The 20,906-nt window shown below is 47.5% G+C and overlaps 1 protein-coding gene across 1 annotated transcript in view; it reads right to left on the bottom strand.

Moving 5' to 3' along the window:
- GFRA4 (GDNF family receptor alpha 4) overlaps positions 1–20,492 on the bottom strand; it is a 120,205-nt gene extending 99,713 nt beyond the window's left edge. The window contains exon 1 of the mRNA XM_074991655.1: positions 20,196–20,492. Within this exon, the coding sequence (XP_074847756.1) occupies positions 20,196–20,235 (40 nt within the window). The 5' untranslated portion in view covers positions 20,236–20,492. The remainder of the gene's footprint in view (positions 1–20,195) is intronic.
- Between the last annotated feature and the right edge of the window lie 414 nt (positions 20,493–20,906).

Genomic DNA, 20,906 nt, shown 5'->3' with positions numbered 1-20,906 from the left:
GGACTTCATTTCCCCTACTTCACATCACCCTTTGCTAGTCCAAGAGCCTCTCTCATTTCAACAGTAGAGCAGGACATCTCAGCAAGTTCTTCCTAGTGAAACTGAGTCCTAGGAGCTCTTCTTCTAGGTCTCTCACCATTTGTTCCTTTGGCCATCTTTTTGGTTTTGAGCTGCCTGAATCTCAGCTGCAGCTGGAATTTTCACAGGGCTTTCCTAAGGCAATTATGTCAATGGGGTGTCCACATCATTTTTTTCAGTTCCAGTAGTCTCACCATTAAAGAAATTTTTTTCCTTAATACACAAGCCTGAATTCTCCTCCCATACTTTCAAGCCATTACTCTTTGTCTTAGCTTCTTCTCAGGCAGAAAATAACCTTCTTATCACCTTAAAGTTATTTACAGGCCAGGATCATGTCTTTGCCCTACAAGTCTCCTTTTCAGGCTGCGCTTTCGGCAGACGCACTTTGGCTAAAGCAAAAGATGATGTGAAAATGCTGCCATAACAAGATGAAGTGCCAAGTGTTTCTTGGAGGGAGGAACAGGTCGACAGGGACTTCTACACCAAAGTCTGGAAAATGTCACAAAGGGTCATTAACAAGATAAGGAAACAAAAGAAACTGAATTATGGGGGTGGGAAGGAGAAATGAAACAAATTTGGTAGCAAATCATTCAGTATAATTCAGTTAATGTTTGTTACTAGGAGCATAAAGGTTGCTTAAGACAGAACAAATACTGATGCAAATTTAACTCCACACAATTCCTTAAGCAATAGATTGATTCTTTTTGTGTCTTGTTTAATAATTCACCATATCGGTTTACTATGTTCTCCATTCATCAGTAGCAAACATGCAGTTTTAACCCACAAACACCCCCAATGGTCCTAAGCGCCCACTACTTTATTAGGACACATTGGATGTGAAATCTTTTAAAGACGCACAACACTGAATGTACCAAGCTTCTAAGGGAAGAACAACTCCAGCCACAACAGTGGTGAAATGTACAAGCCTCGACAAGAGCTCAGTCATCTATTCCCAAAGTTAGTTTATTGTATCTAAGTAATATTAAGGCAGCTGTCACTAGGTGGCACAGGAATACATAGTGTTCCACCTTCTTTTTCCTAGCATGTGAGAGAGCTTTTAGTCTAGGAAGACATACTTGCCAGGTGTGACCTTAAGAATCCCTGCGTGCCTACTTGCCAAGGGTTCCCTGTTCTCTCACAGCAACTCTTATTAGGCCAGACAAACTCACGGCACCTAGCACACTGCTTTCATGGTATTTATCCATGAAGAAAGTCAGGTGGTACCTTAAATGAAAACCTGGATCAGACAGGTCAATAACATTATGAAATGTATTTACTGATACTATGTAAAGAAGCTATGATAGGAGGTTAGGGTTGGAAGAGACCTCAGGAGGTCATCCAGTCCAACCCCTGCTCAAAAAAGGACTAATCCCAACTAAATCACTCCAGCCAGGGCTTTATCAAGCCTGGCCTTAAGAACCTCTAAGGATGGAGATTCCACCACCTCCCAAGGTAACTCGTTCCCCTGTGTCACCACTCTCTAGACATCTCCCACTGCAACTTTAGATCAGCAGTTGTGATCAGATGAAGGACGTATAGTCACCTTTTTATCTCCCCTGAGAAAATAAAAAGGACAGTGCTTTTTGGCATTCATGAGGGACCCCAGCCAAGTTGGCTGGAAATGGTGGGAGATCATTTGACTTTGGCAAGGCTACATTGGACAAGGAATTAGCCTGTTAAAACTAAATTTAGGAAGTCTGCTGCATTTCTGGTGGTACGTGTAGTCCTTTGTTTCCATTATTATTCTCAGTTGCTATCTTTCAAACCTGAGCCCCTGACAATAAATGCACGATTGTTTTCACTATACATACGTCGCAGTGCTGTCAGGTTATACAGGACAGGAACCTCAGCTGGATCAAGCAGTGGGCATGTACACTGTTGCCTTAGGCATCGCACACGTGGTGAGGTCTGTAAGCGGTCAAGTGAAGGCTGCTGCAGGGAGGGTTCTGAGGACTTGGGGCTTACCACTCATTTGCACAGAGCGACCAAGACCTGCCGAGCTGGAGGATGGGGCTAGTGTTCCCACAGGCTCTAGGTCTCAGAGAGATGAGCTGCCCCAGGTATAGACAAGCTTCTTCCAGCTAAGGACAAGTGGTGGCCAAGTGTCTCCCACCCAAAATGGCTGACAGACTTCACTGCACCTGGGGTGAGGGAGCAGGTGGCTCCAGGCGCCCAGAAGGGGCAGGGCCTCAGGTGGAATGGGCAGGGCTGGGGGGATAGCCTCCCTCAGCCAGCCTTTCAGCATCGCCCAGGACTCTGGAGGCAAGTTAAAAGGCCTGGGCTCCAGCCACTGTAGCCATGACTGGGAGCCCTGGACCCTTTTAAGCTTCCAGGATCTGTGGCAGCCTTCCCCCTTGCCCTCCCACGGGCAGGCTTGCTCACACCCCTGGGGAAATCCTTACTCTCTGTTTTGGTGCTACAAGGTTCTGGGTAAAGGCACCTGTGGGAGCAGCCAGAGAGTTTACTCTCTGCCTTGGCGTATAAACAGAGTCAAGTCAAGGCAGAGCTGCTCCCTGGAGTCAGGCATTGTTATTGGACTGAGATACCTAGAAGAAGAGACTGGCCTACATGTCGTTTGGCCACCTCCAGAAAAGTTGGTGGAGACAGAAAGAGAGAATTAGATAAATAAATAAATTGCGTATGGAATACACCGACCCTCTAAAAGAAAATACACTTGGGATGCACCAAGCACAGAATTGAGATTGTCTTTAAAATCATGAGGGGTTTTATTATTATTATTATTATAAATATGGAGGTTATTTTCCTATGTGTTCTGGTTTCAAAGCCACTATGCTGTCCTTTGATCATATTTTCAAGATTCCACCCACAAGGGCCCCAAATGTAGATTGAAAAAAAAAAAAAAGATTAAACACGGAACTATACATATCTCAGAGCTGGAACAGACCTCAAGAGGCCACTGAGTCCACTTACAGCAGGACCTATCACTGTCCCTGATGGACTTGTTTTTTAAATCTAACCTGCCCCAGAACCTTGAAAGGCTCCCTCAAGGATTAAATTTACAACCCCGGGTTTACAAGGCCAATGCTCTAACCATTGAGGTCACCCTCTCCTCCTAAAATTGTAAGTAAGTTTTTTCACAGAATACATGTGGTAAGACTCACTATAGAAGGAGAGTTGGGAATCCTAGGCCAATGGATGACACTGAGCTTGGGAGGAAAGAAGACAAGATATGGTTAAACAAAGGCTTACTTCACATGAGGTTTTAGCTCCTCTGTATATTATTTATCGGAGTTATATAAAGGGTTGAAAAATATCTAAAGGGAGCTGCTTCAGCAGAAGCAGCCAAACCTCCCTTTATGCAGATCCACTAAGAGAGGTGTGTTGCTGCTGCAATAAAAACTGAGTGTTAAATAATTCCTCACCCTTCGATCCCAAATCATTCAACGATCCCATTCCCTAGCCCTTGCAAAGTTCTGCACACACAGCCTGATCATCGGGTTGAAAATGGATTTCATTTTATCCTTTCCAGATCTGCCCAGGAATGATTATGAACTGTGAGCTCCAGGCCCAGTTCACCAAGGAATTCACTCAAGAAAGATATTGATAAGTTGCAGAAAGGTCAGAGAAGAGTCACGGGAAGGATTAAAGGCCTGGAAAGCCTGCCTCAGTGTGACAGACACAGGGGGCACAATTTGTTTAATTTTTAAAATAGAAGGTTAAGGGGTGACGATCAGAGTCTCTCAGTACCTGCATGGGGAACGAATCAGTATCAGAAAGGTAGCCAAGTTAGTCTGTATGTTCAAAAACAGCAAGAAGTTCTGCTGCACCTCATAGACCAACATATATTTTGGAGCATAAGCTTTCGTGGGCAAAGACCCGCTTCATCAGATGCATGACTGGAGCGGTTTCAGAGGAGGATTTAAAGAGGGAGTCTCAGTAAAGGGGAGGGCCAGAGCTGACAAGGTCTATTCAGTCGGGGGGTGGGGGGGGTGAATGTGGCAAATTATCAGCAGTTAATGTGGAGTTGTGAACATCAAGAGAGGAAAAATCAAGTGAGTTCCATCGGGGGAATGTAGCAGCTAATGTGGAGGTGTGAACATCAAGAGTGGAGAAACTGCTTTTGTAATGGGCCAACCCATTATTTGATCAGGAGTTCTTCAGTCTAGCAGAGAAGAGTAGAGTATGATCCAAGGACTGGAAGTTAATGGCAAACAAATTCAGATGGGAAATCATAAGGGCTCTGTTAACAGGGAGGGTAGTTAACTATTGGCTCAGTTTACCAAGGTTCACCGTGCATGTGCCATTAGCGACCATTTTGTAATCATGATTGGCTGTTTTTCCACTCTTACATCCTGTGTCACACTGGAGAGCAGGTTGGATCAAGGGTCGGCAACCTGCAGCTCTTTAAGGAGCCACTTGCGGCTCTGAGCACTGCTGCTGCTGACGACTCTAGCCGCTCCAGAAGTTGCTGTCGCTTAAACAAAACACCTAAATTCAGTTGCCCGCTGTTAGACCAACTGAATTTAGGCTTCCTTGTGCCAGTGGCAGCAGCCTCTGGAGCTGCTGAGCAGTCGGCTGTGGCTGGGAGCCGTGCAAGAGAAAGCTGACAGGGCAGGAAGCCACCCCACGTGGGCGGAAGTCTAAGCCATCAGGACAACCGTTGGGGAGGGGTGGCCGAACCTACCCCTGGCGGAGCCACACCAAGAAGCAGGAGGGAGGCAGCGGAGAGCAGGTCACCATGGAGGAGCTGTGCGCACTGAGGAGAGTTAAGCCTGGGGGTGGAGGGGTTGGATTTGGGGATCAGAGGGGTTCAGCCTAGGGATAAGGGTAAAGCTTGGGGATAGAGGGCAGGTTTGGGGGCTGAGGTGGGTAAAGCCTGGAGATGGGGGTAACAACTTTCTAACTGGCATAAACCATTTTGTGTGCGCTGCTCTTAAAAACGGGTTACAAATAGTACAGTTTGCCATTATTTACTAAGGACTGTCTCGTGTTCACATGCATTGCAGCTCTTGAAGGATTGATTTTCAATTGAATTTGAAAAAGTGGCTCTTCTCACTATTTCAGCTGCAGACCTCTGGGTTAGATAACCACCCTGGTCCCTTCTGGCCTTAGCTTCTAAGAATCAAGGCAGGATCATATGCCACCCCCCAAAAGTAAGTCACTGGAAAGTTTACCTCCCATGGTGTAGGTGCTGTTTAGACTGTAAGCAATTCAGGGCAGGGACTGTCACTTACTCCATATCTCTACAATGCCAGAATCAGAATGCCTGATGTCAGACGGTGCCTCCAGCTGCTAACATAACTGAACTATAATCAAGTCCAGAGACAGCAGCAGATCCCCGATTTCAGAACCTCACAAGGCAGAAGTGCATTTTCCTCCTTCCCCCACATTTATTTGTCATGAGATTTTCAGCTCTACGCTGTCCACCTGTTCTGTATACAGAGCTTAATATTCACATCAGCGACTCTGATGTTTAACTGCCCGCAGAAACCTCTGCTTCTTTCTTATTTCACTTGATTTGCCAGCACAGCAGCTGGCTGCTTCATTCACAAGAGTTTAAAAAAAATTACAGATACCACCCAACTGAAGGAAGACCAGAAGCAGCCAGCTGAAGCCCAAAGAGGTGGGCTGACAGTGGTGCCTTAGAGGCTACTTACTTCCACTTCTGACATGCCATGGGAAGAGATTTGCAAAAGATTCATCTGCTCACCTACTCTGCCCCCATCACTGTGTGATCTGACCACCAGCCAAGGCCTAATCAAACAGTAGTGGATGGCCCTGCCTCTTTGCCTGCTACCTGAAGATGGCCAGAGAACCTCATGACAACCAGGATTTACCACATAACTTACATGGGCATTCATTTTCCACATAGCCCGATACTTGATACTGAGAAGTATGGAAAGGGCCTCATGTTTAGCCAGGTAGCTTTATTATTATTATTACTAGATTTACCCAGCATTGCTTGGGTCCCTCAATGGCAGGATCTTGGTGGCTTTGGGGGCCCAAGGCAAAGGGTTGGTAGGCACAGAGGCAGAAGGCTGCGCTGCCTGGCCAGTGGCTGGTATGCTCACTGTCCCCCCACCCCTGTGGTTGCTCTGGAGCATAAACAAACACACACACACACACAAAGTCGTCTGTGCTTGCTGCCCCCTTGTGGTCATTCTGGAGTATAACTGTCCCTGCTATCAGAGCCCCCCCTCTTTCTGTCTGATGAAAAACCAGTTAGACTCAAGGTGCATTCCATTTTCCTGGCACAAACAAACACTGACCTTAAAGCTATGATAAGAAGCACCTGCACATGAAATTTGGTGGTGCTAGCTCTTACTGTTCAGGAGTAGTTCTTGAACAAAGAGACTCACGGATGGGCAGACAGACATGCAGATGCTCTAAAATTTACCATAGACCATGGGTGTCCAACCTTTTGGCTTGCCTGGGCCGCACTGAGTGAAGAGGAATTGTCTTGGGCCGCATATAAAATATATAATATAGTTAATGTATATAAATCACATAATAATGTTAAAAGTTTACGATCTTGTGGGGCCACATTACGAGCTGTCCAGGGCCGCAGGTTGGACACGCCTGCCGTAGACTATTGTGATATTAGCCAGCAGCCAACCAAAACTGGGCCCATTGTGTTGGGTGCTGTACAAACATTAGTCAGATATGACCCCCCTCCCACCCCCACCATGCCAAATCTCATGATCTAAATAGACTAAGCATGGGAGGAACTACATAGAGCAGGTCAGAAGTAGAGCTGAAAACAGAAATCACTAGACCAGGGGTCAGCAACCCTCAGCACTGGTGCCAACAGTGGCACACAAGCCGATTTTCATCCACATGCAAGATGGGAGTTCAGCCCTGTCCCTCCTCCCTCATAGAGCTGGGAGCTTGCTCAAACCCTGTGCATTATTAAATTAACCAGTGCTACCAACCACCCCCTAAACAGTACAACTCTGCATCATCTATTGTAAGTAGGACTATTACTGACTTTAAATGTATCACTGGCACTCAAACTGTACACAGAGATCAAAAAGTCAAATTCTGGCACTCTGCCTCGGAAAGATTGCTGACCCCTGCACTAGACCATCCTGCCTCTTGGCTATTTTCGCTCACCTTGTGACTTGCTCTTCATGGCTTATAAACCCAGGAGGGGCTAAATTCATCTTTGCTAGTCCACAGCAGAAACAAAGGCATTGACACAAATCCTACATAACCACGTTAATTACAAGATCAGGGGCTCATTCTCCTGTACTTCAATGTTATATAAGCCCTCGTGCCAGAAATGCCCTTCTAGTATGTACATTGGGCAACGGGGCAAACGCTTTACCAAAGAATGAATGGGCACAGAGCAGACATTAGGAATATGAATACACATAAACCTGTCAGTGAGCATTTCAATGGAGTGGGCCATTCCATTAAAGCCTGCAAATGTGTGTCCTACAACAAAGAGACTAACAGCAGATTACAAAGGGAGATGTGTGAACTGGAGTTCATGCTCTTCTTTGAAATGTTGACACTTATTCTCAATAGAGACAGCAATTATCTCACATATTACAAGGACTGTTTCCCTTCCTTTGGTATTGGTAATGAGCTCAGGCAAGACACTTAGTTTCTCTCCCCCTCACCCCAGCTTTCAGTTCCATCTATCTGATGTGTTAGCTTTTATTTCATATTTTTGCACCTCTGTGCTATATAACTGTCAGTCTGTAGTGGATATGCTATAGATCTGAAGAAGTGGGCCTGTCCCATGAAACCTCATCACCTAGTAAATTATTTTGTTAGTCTTTAAAGTGCTATATGATGGCTGATTTGTTTTGTTAGAATACAGACTAATATGATTACCTCTCTGTTACAAATCCTACCAGGCAATCTACAGCAACCAAGCTGTACAACTAGCAAGAGGCTATTACAGCAAATGAACAACGGTGACTCTTAACCTGAATTACATGCTTGGGTTTTGTCTTCTTTGTTAAAGTAACAAGCACAGAAAGTAAGCCCCCTTGGGATCCTCACGACCTAAATCCTTGCCATTGAGCATCTGGACAATTTTAAAATCTGGTTGCCAAAGCTGACTGCTCTCCCCTTGGATTGAGCAGCAGCATATGAAAGATAAACCATTAAATTATACCTAGCGGGAGGACAGTGGAGGACCTGTCTTCTTCCCGCCCCCGCCACATCAATGGACTGGATAGCTGTATACCCTTGAGTGTCAACATACCCTCCAACTCATGTGTCTGTGGTTAGCTTTGTAAGTGATACTGCAGAACCCTGTCAAAACACCCACCTGGTGCAGGAATTGTTAGGAGGAGAGATCTTTTGCAGTTGGAGTCAATAAATCAAAACCACAATGCAACTATTTTTATAGCGCCTTTCATGCAAACTGCCTCCCAGAAGGCTTCCAAAAGAAAGATGAATTATATGGTTCCAGAGCCGAGAAAAAGAGAGAGTCACTCAACGCCAAACAGGGAGAGAAAAAGAGACGTTCTCTGAGGTGAGCGGAGAAGAGATGAAGAGCTGAGGGGATACAGAAGAGGATGGGGTTTTGGAGAGGCAGCTCTTGGCTCAGGAAAGAAAAGAAGAAAACAAAGAGCCTTTGTTTGGCAGAAACACTCAGTGAAATGGATGGAGCTACAATAATTTATACCCACTGAGGGTCTGGACCAATCCTTCCAAGCAGATCTTGGCATGTAAAATATTAGAAGCCAGGCTGATGAGGAAAATAGGAGGAGAAAACTTTCATGGAAAATAGGAAAGCCCAGACAGTGGTCATGTTTTCTCCCCAGACATCTCCTGCGCATGGAAGGTACATCTGAACACTGTCTTCTTTCAGCTCCTACCTTCAAATTCACCTCTGCCCAGATGCCCACAACCATTCTAAATAAATAGGTAGCTGTGAGTTCTTGCCATGCTTATTATGCTGATCATAACGATCCCTATACCGATCTGTTTGCATCTGCCTGTTGTTTCGTGTCTTATACTCAATGTCCTGCAGTGGCAGGTGTTGGGGTGGGAGGAGCTGCTGCTGACCCCAAAATGACACACCTGATGTGGGTGAAATGGATCGTGACTTGATTGAGTTCATTATTCTAAGGGAAAAGAATGAGCGAGGGCAAGAGAACAAGGACAATGGACTTTAACAAGCTCAGAGAGCTGGTAGGTAACATCCCTTGGGAAGCAAATCTATGGGGAAAAGGAGTTCAGGAGAAATGGCACTTTCCTAAAAGATAAAAGAATAAAAGTGCTACAGCAAACTATTCCAATGTAAAAGAAAAATAGGAAGAATAGTAAGAGGCCCCTGTCGCTCCCTTAAGAGGTCTTAAATTACTTGAAAATCAAGAAGGAACCTACAAAAATGGAAATATGGAGAAAGAGTGAAGGAGCAGTATAAAAGAAGCATGTAGGGACAAAAACAGAAAATCGAAGGCACAAAATGGGATACATCTAGCAAGGAACATGCAAAGCAATAAGAAGAGATTCTGTAAATATAGCAGGGGCAGGAGAAAGACAAAAGGAAGAGCAGAGTCTCTCCTTAGTGGGGAAGGAATACTAATAACGGACGGCATCCAAAACCCTGAGGCTGGGTTCTCACACCCCGCCCTTTCAGAAGGGGTATGTAAATCCGTGGGACTGAAACTACAGATGAGTTAAATATGAGTTAACATGAGTTAAATATCCCATGCCTTATTTGCATATTCCCATGAGCTGCAGCCTTCAAAGTGGGGTCATTTCAAAAGTGAAAGGGCCGTGTAGATACCAGCACTTGGAAAGGAAACCCTGACTTCAAAATTCCCTTATTCCCTGAAAGGGTGTGTGTGTAGACACGGCCTGAGTGTTTAATGTCTATTTTGCTTCAGACTTCACAAAAAAGGCTCTCACAGCGAGGTACTTACCAACATATTAACACGGGGAGAAGGAAGGCAAGGCAAAATAGGAAAAGAATTAGCACGAAAATTTAGATAAGTCAGATGGATTCTAATTGGCAGGGCCCAATGAAATTCACCCTAGGGCTTTAAGGAAGCAGCTGAATCAGCCTTGGAACCATTACCGATTATCTTCACGAACTCCAGAAGGATGCAGGTTGACCACATTGCCCTATGGCAAATATGGGACATTCGCCTATGCAGGTGTTCTCCCATGTCAGGGCTTCTTGGTGATTGAGACTGTTCCCCCACGGTGAGGTGCTAGGGATGAGAGCTCTAAAGACTCCTGATGAGGGGGAGCAAAGGATGGCAGGGTGGGATGGGGTGTGCTGAGAATAGGGGCTTCACAGCCTCCCAGCAGGGGCTGCCAGGGAACAGGGAAGCCGCCCCATGTAGGAGCTTCCCTGCAGCAGGAACTGCCTCATTGGGGCACAGGTTGCCTAGGAACAAGGCAGCCATCCCATGGAGGGGCTCCCTGTCAGTGGGAGCTGCATCCCCTCGGTGTGGGGTGCCAGGATACAAGGCAATCATGCCAAACCAACCTAATTTCCTTCCTTCGACAGGCTTACTTAACTAATGGACCAGGCGGAAGTTGTAGTCAGGGATAGACTGAGTTTTAGTACAGGTTGAACCTCTCTTGTCTGGCAACATCCATAACTGGCATGATTTTTACCTAGCTGGATGACTGCCTATCATGGGTGTGGCCAAGCTTCCTGTGGTCCCGTAAACTTTGTTTCCCGCCACGAGTCCTGGCGCTCAGTGTTCTGTGCTGTTGTTTTGCTTCAATTTACCGCTAAATGTCTTCTAAGAGCCCAGTAAGCAGCAGAAGTGTTGGTAATGGTGCTAGACAACACTGACCTCCTGTGGTCAGGAAAATTTTCTCATCCAGCACCACACAGGTCCTGAGGGTGCCGGACGAGAGAGGTTCAACCTGTACTCCGTTATCCAAGTCATTATCCATGCCATCAATAATATCTGAGTCATTACCCAAGTCTCTGAGAGACTCCACTATAAATATTCTCCCAGGCTGACACTGAACCACAGACCTCTACTCTTTGAGCATGGTCTTGATTTGAGTAAGGCTTTGGACACAGTCCCACGTGACATACTCATAAGCAGACCAGAGAAATGTGATCCATATGCAACTATGATAAGGCGGGTGCTGGGGTGGCTGAAGCGGGGAGCCAAGGAGCCGTGGCTCTCCCACTTCTGAAAATGAAGACTTTGGCCCATCCACTTTTTGCCCTGGGCCTGGCCCCCTGTTCTCTTTTATCCCACTGAGACCTTGGCCAGGGCAGAAGCTGAAAAGTGGCCTGGGAAGCCCAGGCAGTTGTGGGGAGCCACAGACATTCCACCTGCACAAGGTTGAGGACTGTGATGCCTGAGAGCAGCCCCCATCCATGTCTCTACCCATTGGTCCTCTGCTGAGGGCAGATGAAGGATCCACAGCTCCCCACAGCAGCCTGAGCAGCTCTTACCATGGCCTGATGGTGGCTCTTTGGCCCAAGGGCCCCATCTTAGGGTAGAAGCTGGAGCCAGTTTGAAGCAAGAGCCACATGGGCAGCTGTGGTCCTGCCACTTAGCTTGGGCAGAGGCTTCAGGGGGCAGGGAATACTCTCAGCCGCCCCACAGGCAGGGTGAGGAACCCAGGCTCAATGGTGGCTTCTGAAATCTGATGAGGTTCAACAAGGAGAAGTGCAGAGTCCTGCACTCGGGACAGAAGAATCCCAGGTGCTGTTATAGGTGGGGGACTGACAGGCTAAGCAGCAGGGCAGCAGAAAAGGACCTGGGATTACAGTGGAGGAGAGGCTGGATATGAATCAACAATGTGCCCATGTAGCCAAGAAAGCTAACAGCATATTGGGGTGCATTAGGAGAAGCATTTCCAGCAGATCTAGAGAAGTTATTATTCCCCTCTACTAGACACTGGTGAGGCCACTTCTAGAGTACTGTGTCCTGTTCTGGGCCCCCCCCCCAGTATAGAAAGGATGTGGGCACATTGGAGTGGGTTCAGCAGAGGGCAATGAAAATGGTGAAGGAGCTGGAGCACAAGACCTATGAGGAGAAGCTGAGGGATTTGGACTTGTTTAGTTTGCAGAAGAGAAGACTGAGGGGTCATTTGATAGCAGCCTTCAACTTCCTGAAAGGGGGCTCTAAAGAGCAGGGAGGGAGGCTGTTCGCAGCAGTGACAGGCGGCAGAACAAGGAGCAATGGTCTGAAGTTATGGAGGGAGAGGTGTAGGTTGCATATTAGGAAAAACTATTTCACCAGGAGGGTGCTGAAGCACTGGAACGAGTTACCAAGAGAGGTGGTGAATTTCCATCCCTACAGGTTTTTAAGTCCCAGCTTGACATGGCCCTGGCTGGAATGATTTAGTTGGGGCTGATCCTGCTTTGGGCAGGGGGCTGGACTAGATGACCTCCTGAGACACCTTCGAACCCTAGAATTCTAGGAGTCTGTGATTCTCAGGGGAAAGAGGTGGTGCGAGGCTGGGGCCATGGAGGGGGCAGCGCCTTATGCTCCACCCCATTTTTAAGACGACTTTGTCACCTCTGGTGGGTGCACTGCTGGTCGAAAGACCATGTTCAAAGAGCAGAGGTCTAGGGTTCAGAGTTAAACAGGGAGATCGTTCACAGTGGAGCCTCACAGACACTTGGATAATGATTCTGATATTATTGATGGCCTGGATAATGACTTGGATAATGGAGTGGAGCGTATGCTTATAACATTTGCGGATTACATTAAACTGGAGGCCAGGATTAGAACGGAAGATGATCTTGACAAATTGAAGAACCGTACTGAGGAATTTTCATGCAGAAGATGAAATTCAATCAAGGCAAGTGCAAAGCACCATGCTTAAGAAGGAAAAATCAAATGCATAAAATGGGGAATAACTGGCTAGGCAGCAGTAATGCAAAGAAGCGTGGGGGTTACCGAGGAAATTGAATATAAGGTGCAGTTTTGCAAAAGGCTAATGTCGTTTTGGGGTGTATGAACAGAGACATTGTTTAAGGCCTGGTCCATGCTATGCCCCCTCTCTCCCTGGCAATCGAAGATACACAGTTTTAGCTATGTGAATAGCATAGCCAAAGTCAACATACTTAGACCTACTTACCACGGTGTCTTCCATGCACTAAAGTCATTGTCTGATGCTCTCCTGTTGACTCCACCTACTCTTCTTGTCCTGGTGGAGTACCAGAGATGATGGACAAGCACTCAGAGGTCAATTTATTGTGCCTACGTAGACACGATAAATCAACCACTGGTGGATCAATCACTGCAGTGTGAATTGACCATGTCACAGTGACAAGCCCTTAGACACGGGCAGTAACTGTCCTAGACAAACCTTGTCTGGAGTGTTATGGTGTCAGGACCTGTTATGGTGTCAGGACCTGAACACACTCAAGGGCAGAGATGGGCAAACTGGAGAGAGTCTAGAGAAGAGTATTAACAAAAACAAAAGGTTTAGAAAAAATTCCTATAAGGAAAGGCTTTAAAAAAAATAGGAGTGTCCAGTCTGGAGAAAAGATGAGCACCGCAGTTCAAGAAAGATGTGGAGAAATTAAAGAGGGTCCAGAAAAGAGCAACAAGAATGATTAAAGTTCTAGAGAATGTGACTTATGAAGAAAGGCTGAAAGAATTGGGACTGTTTACTTTGGAAAAGAGAAGATTGAGGGGAGACATGATAGCAGTTTTCAGGTATCTAAAAGGGTGTCATAAGGAGGAGGGAGAAAACTTGTTCTTTTTGGCCTCTGAGGATAGAGCAAGAGGCAATGGACTTAAACTGCAGCAAGGGAGGTTTAGGCTGGACATTAGGAAAAAGTTCCTGTCAGGGTGTTCAAACAGTGGAATAAATTGCCAAGGGCGGTTGTGGAATCTCCATCGCTGGAGATATTTAAGAACAGGTTAGATACATGTCTGTCAGGGATGGCTTAGACAGTACTTGGTCCTGCCATTGGGGGAGGGAGCTGGACTCGATGGCCTCTCGGGGTCCCTTCCAGTCCTAGTGTTCTATGATTCTATGACTGAGGGGGGACCTGAGGACAGTCTGCAAATAAATTAGGACCAGTTACAAAGGGGACGGCATCCAGGTGTTCTCCATGTCCTCTACAGATAGGATAAGAAATAATTGGCTTACTCTGCAGCAAGAGAGGTTTAGGTTGGATATTGGGGGGCGGGGGAACTTTCTATCAGGATAGTTAAGCTCTAGAAAAGGTTTCCAAGGAAGCTTGTGCAATCCCCATCATTGGAGGTTTCAGACTTGGCTGGACAAATACAGTGCTGCATCAGTGCAAGCAGCTGCACTGAACAACTCTTGAGGTCCCTTCCAGTCCCACATTTCTATGATCTCCACAAGAAATCTGTTGCCACTGACAGGGAGAGGTGGCGATGAAAATGCATATTTGTAGTTTTAAAAACATTATATAAAACGTTTATGCACTGGGGAAAAAAAAATCTTGTTAAATAACCAAATCCATCCCCAGCAAGTGCAGGACGCAAAACACAGGTGGAAGAACGATCAGATGTTAAACTGATGCTCTGCTTGAATTCAGCCAAAGGGAAGAATTTACCTAGACCATCAGAACTTGCTGCTCAATGAGGACAGCATTCAAAGCTGAAGGAAGCCATTTGCCGTCTTTCCCTCTGTTTCTTTGTGATTCATATCAGCCCCCAGTTACTTGCATAGAATTGTCCCTTCGCCTCTTTAACTCGACTGTGCATTAGACTGACCTCAATGGCAGCCCTTCGTAGCCCTAAGATAGAGCCTCCAAAGGGCATGGGAGAGGGACCATTGATAAGACACCAGGGTGGGGGACTTGTTTGGAGAGTTTTTCCCCATAGCATCCAAGAGAAGGAAAATTAGGAACACAACCCTATTGCATGACAGTTAGGGGAGTTCTATATAAATAGCCATGTGAACAAATGCAGGTTGCTGGTCATGGAGGGCCAGGCATGCTCAATACACTGTCTTGAGCAATGATCACTGCAGGCAGGAATGAGAGAGAGGCTTAAGGATGCTTTTACACCCAGGTGGGTGGTCCCTCCAGATCTGAATTCAGACACTTTGGTGGGACTGCCGGGGAGACTCATATTACCACTGTTCCTGCTGGACTTGTCCTTTAGAAAGCTCAAAAAAAAAAAGGGGGGGGCGGGCTCCTTTCACAGCACTAAATATGCTTTAAAAACAAGGTGTTTCAATATCTGACAGACTTGAGAAAAACAACAGTCTGGTCTGCCTGAGCTTGTGGCGGGGTGCCAGGAAAGCCCGAGTTCTAATCCTGGCCTTGTCACGTTCTCGCTGTGCCTTATGGGGTAGGATTTTCAAAGGACAATCAGGGAGCAAGGGGCTGAATTCTGTGCCTCACTTTCTCTCCTTTAAAAGGGGTTAATGGTAATTACATACCCAATGGGGGTTTCTATTGAAGCTAAATTATTTAGCCCTCACCCCCCAAAGACCTTACAATTGATCTTTTTGTTTTGCATAGGGGCAGATGGGATCCTGGCTCAAGACCGGGACCCGGAGCGAGTAGGTCTACCCAGCAAAGAAAAATCTGTGCCTGGCTCATGCCAGCTGACTCAGGCTCACTGGGCTGGTGCTGTGGGGCTGTTATGTTGCTGTTGAGATGTCCAGTGTTGAAGCAGTGACAGGGCTCAAGGGTCCCCGAGAAGGAGGGTCCCAGAGCTCACACGCCAGCGAAGCCCAGAAGTCTACACAGCAATGACTGAGTTAGCTGCCACAGGCCAGGAGCAGGTGTCTAGCTGACATGTAGACATATTCCTAGGTGCAAGAATTATGGAAAACTTTGAAGTGGGGGGGGGAACAGCCTCGAGACGGTGGCTCCACCCTTGCACCATTCATTCATCCTGAGACCCTGCCGTGGCCCTGTCCTTCCCCTGAGCCACACATCACGTGCTCCTTCCCCAGCAAGGCCTTGCCTCTGACTCACTCCTCCCACGGCAACGTTCCTTCTCATTTCTTTCCATGCATGCACGGAATAAATTTTGTTCTGTGCACTGAGGCATGCGCAAATGTACACCACCAGTAGAAACACATGTGGCCAGCTGTGGGTGGCTAGGGGAGCACTGTTACTCAGCCGGGCAGCATGTGAATGTCTCCTGGGTCATCCTCCACGGACAACCTTGCTCCATGCCAGCATTTCCAGGTGAAATTGGCAAAACTTCCTCTGGTTTCAGGGGGGCCTAGATGTCATCCCAAGTCCGTAAAAGGCTTTGAAATCCTTTGTCAGGGAAGGTGGCACAGAAAGAGATGCCACTGTGAGGAGAGACGGTCAACATGCAAGTATAGTCCCAGAAAAACAAACTTTTTCGGTTTTTGTTTGTAGTGACATTTTCTGCTATTTTGGGGGTGAGAGGGTTAAAATTCTCGATTCCCTTTCATTTTTACACGAGAGAAGGGGGCAGCAAAAGCATTTTTTCACCTCAAAAACAAAACAAAGATTGCTGATTCCTTTTGGTTTTTGATTCGAACTTGATCAAAAAGCAGACCGTTTCGAATATTTTAGAAAATGTCATATATTGTAGAGAATTTTCATTCTAGCAGAAAAGGCCCTTTCTGCCTAATAAAAGCATATTGATTAACATGTGCCAACCAGATCTACGGATCACTTGTTATTTAAGGCAATGCAGCCCTGGGGAGATAGGCTCTTGGTGTCTAGTACCCAACACCACATCTCCCTGGATTTGGGTATCTTTTGACATGTCAGAACGGTGGTAACATTTGAGAGCAGTCTGCCAACCTGGATGTTTTAAACCTCACTCGGCTCTCACGGACAGTGGGAAATGCAGGTATCAGGTGCACATTAATATGCAAACAATGGATTGTTTCCGTCAAAAATGAGATGTCTGTTGCTGCCACATGCACACATTTTGCAGCATTTTCCAGCTCCCCTCTCCCAAACGCACACAAATCTGGTTTCTCAAGAGCTTTTTGTGCTTTCCCGGAGATTTGCATTCCTACCACAGGTAAGAAGCAGCAATAGGATCAGCCATCTCTGTGTTTGATTGAGGCTGCAGTTAATCTGTAGGAAACACACACTACAAATTATATTAAGTACTAAGCACAATAAAACTTGCCAGGTAAACACTTCACTAGACAGTGGGAAGGTTTTATTCAAGCTGCCACTTCACCATCCCATGATCTATGGTTAATAAAGGCGACTTCTAATGGTCTGGAATCACATCTGGGCACGACGGAGGCTTCACGGTGGAAAGGGGCTATTTTCAACCTACATCCTCCAACGTCACCCTTTTTATTTTCAGTTTTATGATCATCATTATGTCAATTACTCATTAAGTATAATTAGTATTGTGACAAATGTGTGTTCAAATGTGCACCTGCAGATGAGGGGCATAAACCCTCTGGGTTGGCACTAAACAGGCTCCTGCACTTTTAAGTATTTTAATAAAACTAATTAATGATACTCTGTCCTTCTGTAGCACTGGTCTTCCAAAGACTTCCAAGCTCTTTAAATGATACATAACCCCACCACTTCCTTACTACTTTAATTACAAGCTAGAAAAATCAGAGGCATTACGAAATTAAACGGTCTTTAAATGAGACAATTACCAGTCCTAGTGCCATCCAACAAAGCGGGTCTTTGCCCATGAAAGCTTATGCACCAAAAAATGTTAATCTATTAGGCACCTCAGAACTTCTTGTGGTTCTAGTATGGGACTCGGGAATCTTAACTCAAAGTCTTAGCTCTATAAACAGTCTCACCATCACCAATGTCTGTTTGATCGTTTCTTACACTGAGCAATGTAATCTGACAAAACAAAGGGCACGTACAGGGCTAGTAACATCTCGTCGCAGTTTGATACACGTTTACTGCCTGTTCCAACAAAGAGAGAAACTGGTAATTATCACAGGAATTGTTGGGTTAAGTTTGAAAGATGGTTTTTTCGTTCTCTGGATGGGGGTATTGCCTACCACAGTGGAGCCCTGATCTCTGATAGGTGCAAGCACAAGACGAGTATTAATTCATCATCACAAAAACAAAAACACAAACAAAAAATCAACAGTTTTACAAGTGAAAAATATTTATGCTCTCCTGAATTTCAGCTTCCTGGAGATGATCCCATGGAGAATTACTTTGACCAGGGACGCCAGCCAGGGCAAGTGTCAGTACAAAGAGGAAAAGGTCATTTTGTTCTCTCTTTTGAGCTTCTCTCTCCAAACCTTGGGGGTAAACGCCAAGAAATGAAAGCCGCTGATAACAGCTAATGTTGCACCTCTGACCTGCAGCAATTGTCTTTCACATAGTAAAACCTGCTAACCTCAGTCACTTAGCTGGAGCTCTGTTCTTTATAAAAGCCATTTTCTATTTGTCTAGATTAATATGACTCCAGGAGCCTTATGAAAGAGAAAACTTCCAGGAAGGCGGTACTTTTCGGTGCAATGTTACCTTCCTTCACTTTTTGTACTGCATGTACATCTCAGAGTATGTGTTAAGCTGTAAATAAACTGTATTGTTCCGAAGCTATTTCCAACCCACTGGTTTACCTTGCAGATAAATACTGCTTGTGCATTACATGAAATGACCACACTTTAACTGTTGCATTACTGGATGGAAATTGCTGACCTTATTCCTTATAAGGCCCCATCACCAATGCAGCCGACCACCTGCTCTTGGCGACATCTAGAATTTTGTTGGCTCAGAAAAAAGGTACAAGGGCTCCTCTTGTACTACAATAACGAACGGTCTAAGAAACTTTCTTTTAGAATCTATTTTCGTCCTTAAAATGAGGCATGGTTCCCCCCCCCCCCCCCGGGACTCAGAGACTCAGATTTCAATAGGGAAATAAATTATGATGCGATGTAGGATAGGACAGTGCAGGATTGTTCCCTCCGGTCTGTTGTTAGTCCTCTATCCTGTCTACTTTTTAAAATCTCAAGTGACGGGGCTCTCTCTTCCTTCACTTCCTTGCAACATAAGAATAGTGACACAAACAAAACAAATGATTCATGTGTTGGTCCTTCTTGGTTCTCGGCTGCTTTTCTTCACTGGGTTAAAGACGAGGGAGTTTTGATAACACAGAAGACACACGTTTACAAAAAATACGCTGAAGCATGAGAATAATTGCATAGTGCCAAAGGGAGAGACATCCAGAGATGGCAACCACTGGCATCTTTATCTGCTGCCCACCTAGTGCTGGAGTTGGAATTGTCTCCAGGGTTCATTCTGGGTGCTACCTGCACTGACATCAGTTTCAGATGTCAAAACAAATCACATCACACGAAATAATTTTTAGCAGCAACTGTTCAGCTCCGGGGTGGGATGGGAGCTGTGGCAGGCGGGGGGAGTAGAGAAACTTTCCTATGCCAAGTAACACAAAAATCATGATTTGTTCCCAAGGTCGCATCCTGTTTTTAATAGATTCGATGCATGTTTTGATGCTATTTGCTGAATGTTAGTGGCTTAGCAGCCCTGTTACACTTGCTAAAAACGAGCCCCCTTCCCCCAAGAACATTACAGAGAACATCTAACCCCGGTGGCCAGCCCAAGAGACTCAACACCATTCTGACTTCAGAGATCTAGACAGGTTTTTAGAACCTTCTGTAGAATCCCCCCTATATGGGTCCAACCAAGGCTGAAAATAACCAACCCTGCAGGGAAAACGCTGCATGTCCACATTATACCTGTACGGCTGTGTGCTCAGCCAGGCACAGGTGGGATTACACACTGGACCTACGACCATTTAAACCAGGGAAGAGCTGTTCTGTTGAGTCAATGCTGGGGAAGGGGGAACCGGAAAACTGATCTGACAACTTGGGGAGACTGAAATTTTATTTTATTTCCCAGCGTCGCTTCTAGACACGAGCTTGAGCCCATCAGCGAGTTCAAGGGGCCACTCAAAAGCTGCTAAGAGCCCTGCTTGCAGCCCCCGTGCCGGGGAAGCAGGAGCAGCAGCACCTGGACTAAAGAGGGATGGGAGCTCTCCGGGGCGAACAAGCCTGTCTAGGGTTGCGCCAGGACACACTTCAAAGTAGCCCAGGTCCAGGAAGAGCCACGCAGCCTCCTGCTTCCCCGCCAAGCCGCCCGGACCAGCGGGGTCTGGAGGAACTTGGGATCCCAGACCGGCTCCTGCTAGGATCTTCACACCCTCCGGGGGACCCGCGGGTCCTGCCCCCCACCCCCCAAGGCGCGCGGCGAGCCCCGGGGCTCAGCCCCCCCACGTGCCCCCCAGGCAGAGGGGACCCGGACGGAGACTCACCGGCGAGGATCAGCAGGGCCAAGTAGAAGACCCCCCTCATCCTACCGCCTCGGGGCGCGGCCGGGGGCGAGGGGCGGGCGGGGGTGGCGGCCCCAGGGGTGGGGCGGGCTGGGCGGCGCGGGAGGCTCAACTCCCCCGGGGCTGCTGCTGCTGCTGCTGCTGCCCGCTGGCCGGCCGAGCGCCCGGCCCCGGCATGGCCCCGCCCCGCCCCGCGCCGCGGCGCCCCGGCAAACTTCGGGCGGCTCCGCTGCTGCCTCGGCCGCGCCGCCGGCTCCTGCGGCTGCTGCAGCTCCGCTCCGCTCCGGCCGGGCCGGGAGCAGCGGGGAGAGTCTTAAAGGCGCAGCGGCGCTGGCAGCCGCTGCTCCTCCTCCGCCCGCCCCTCCCCCGCCGCCGGGGCACTGGAGCAGTGCGGTGCCCCCCGCCCCCCGTGGGGCACTGCATCCCCGCGCTGCGCCCTTCACCTCCCCCCGTGGGGCGCTGCATCCCCGCGCTGCGCCCTTCACCTCCCCCCGTGGGGCGCTGCATCCCCGCGCTGCGCCGTTCACCTCCCCCCGTGGGGCGCTGCATCCCCGCGCTGCGCCCTTCACCTCCCCCCGTGGGGCACTGCATCCCCGCGCTGCGCCCTTCACCTCCCCCCGTGGGGCACTGCATCCCCGCGCTGCCCCCCGCGGGCACTGCATCCCCGCGCTGCGCCCTTCACCTCCCCCCGTG

Source organism: Carettochelys insculpta, chromosome 4 (assembly GCF_033958435.1).
Source record: "Carettochelys insculpta isolate YL-2023 chromosome 4, ASM3395843v1, whole genome shotgun sequence".
Lineage (NCBI taxonomy): Eukaryota > Metazoa > Chordata > Testudines > Carettochelyidae > Carettochelys > Carettochelys insculpta.
Note: the sequence above shows the minus strand (reverse complement) of the source record. Positions and strands in the feature narration are given on the sequence as shown.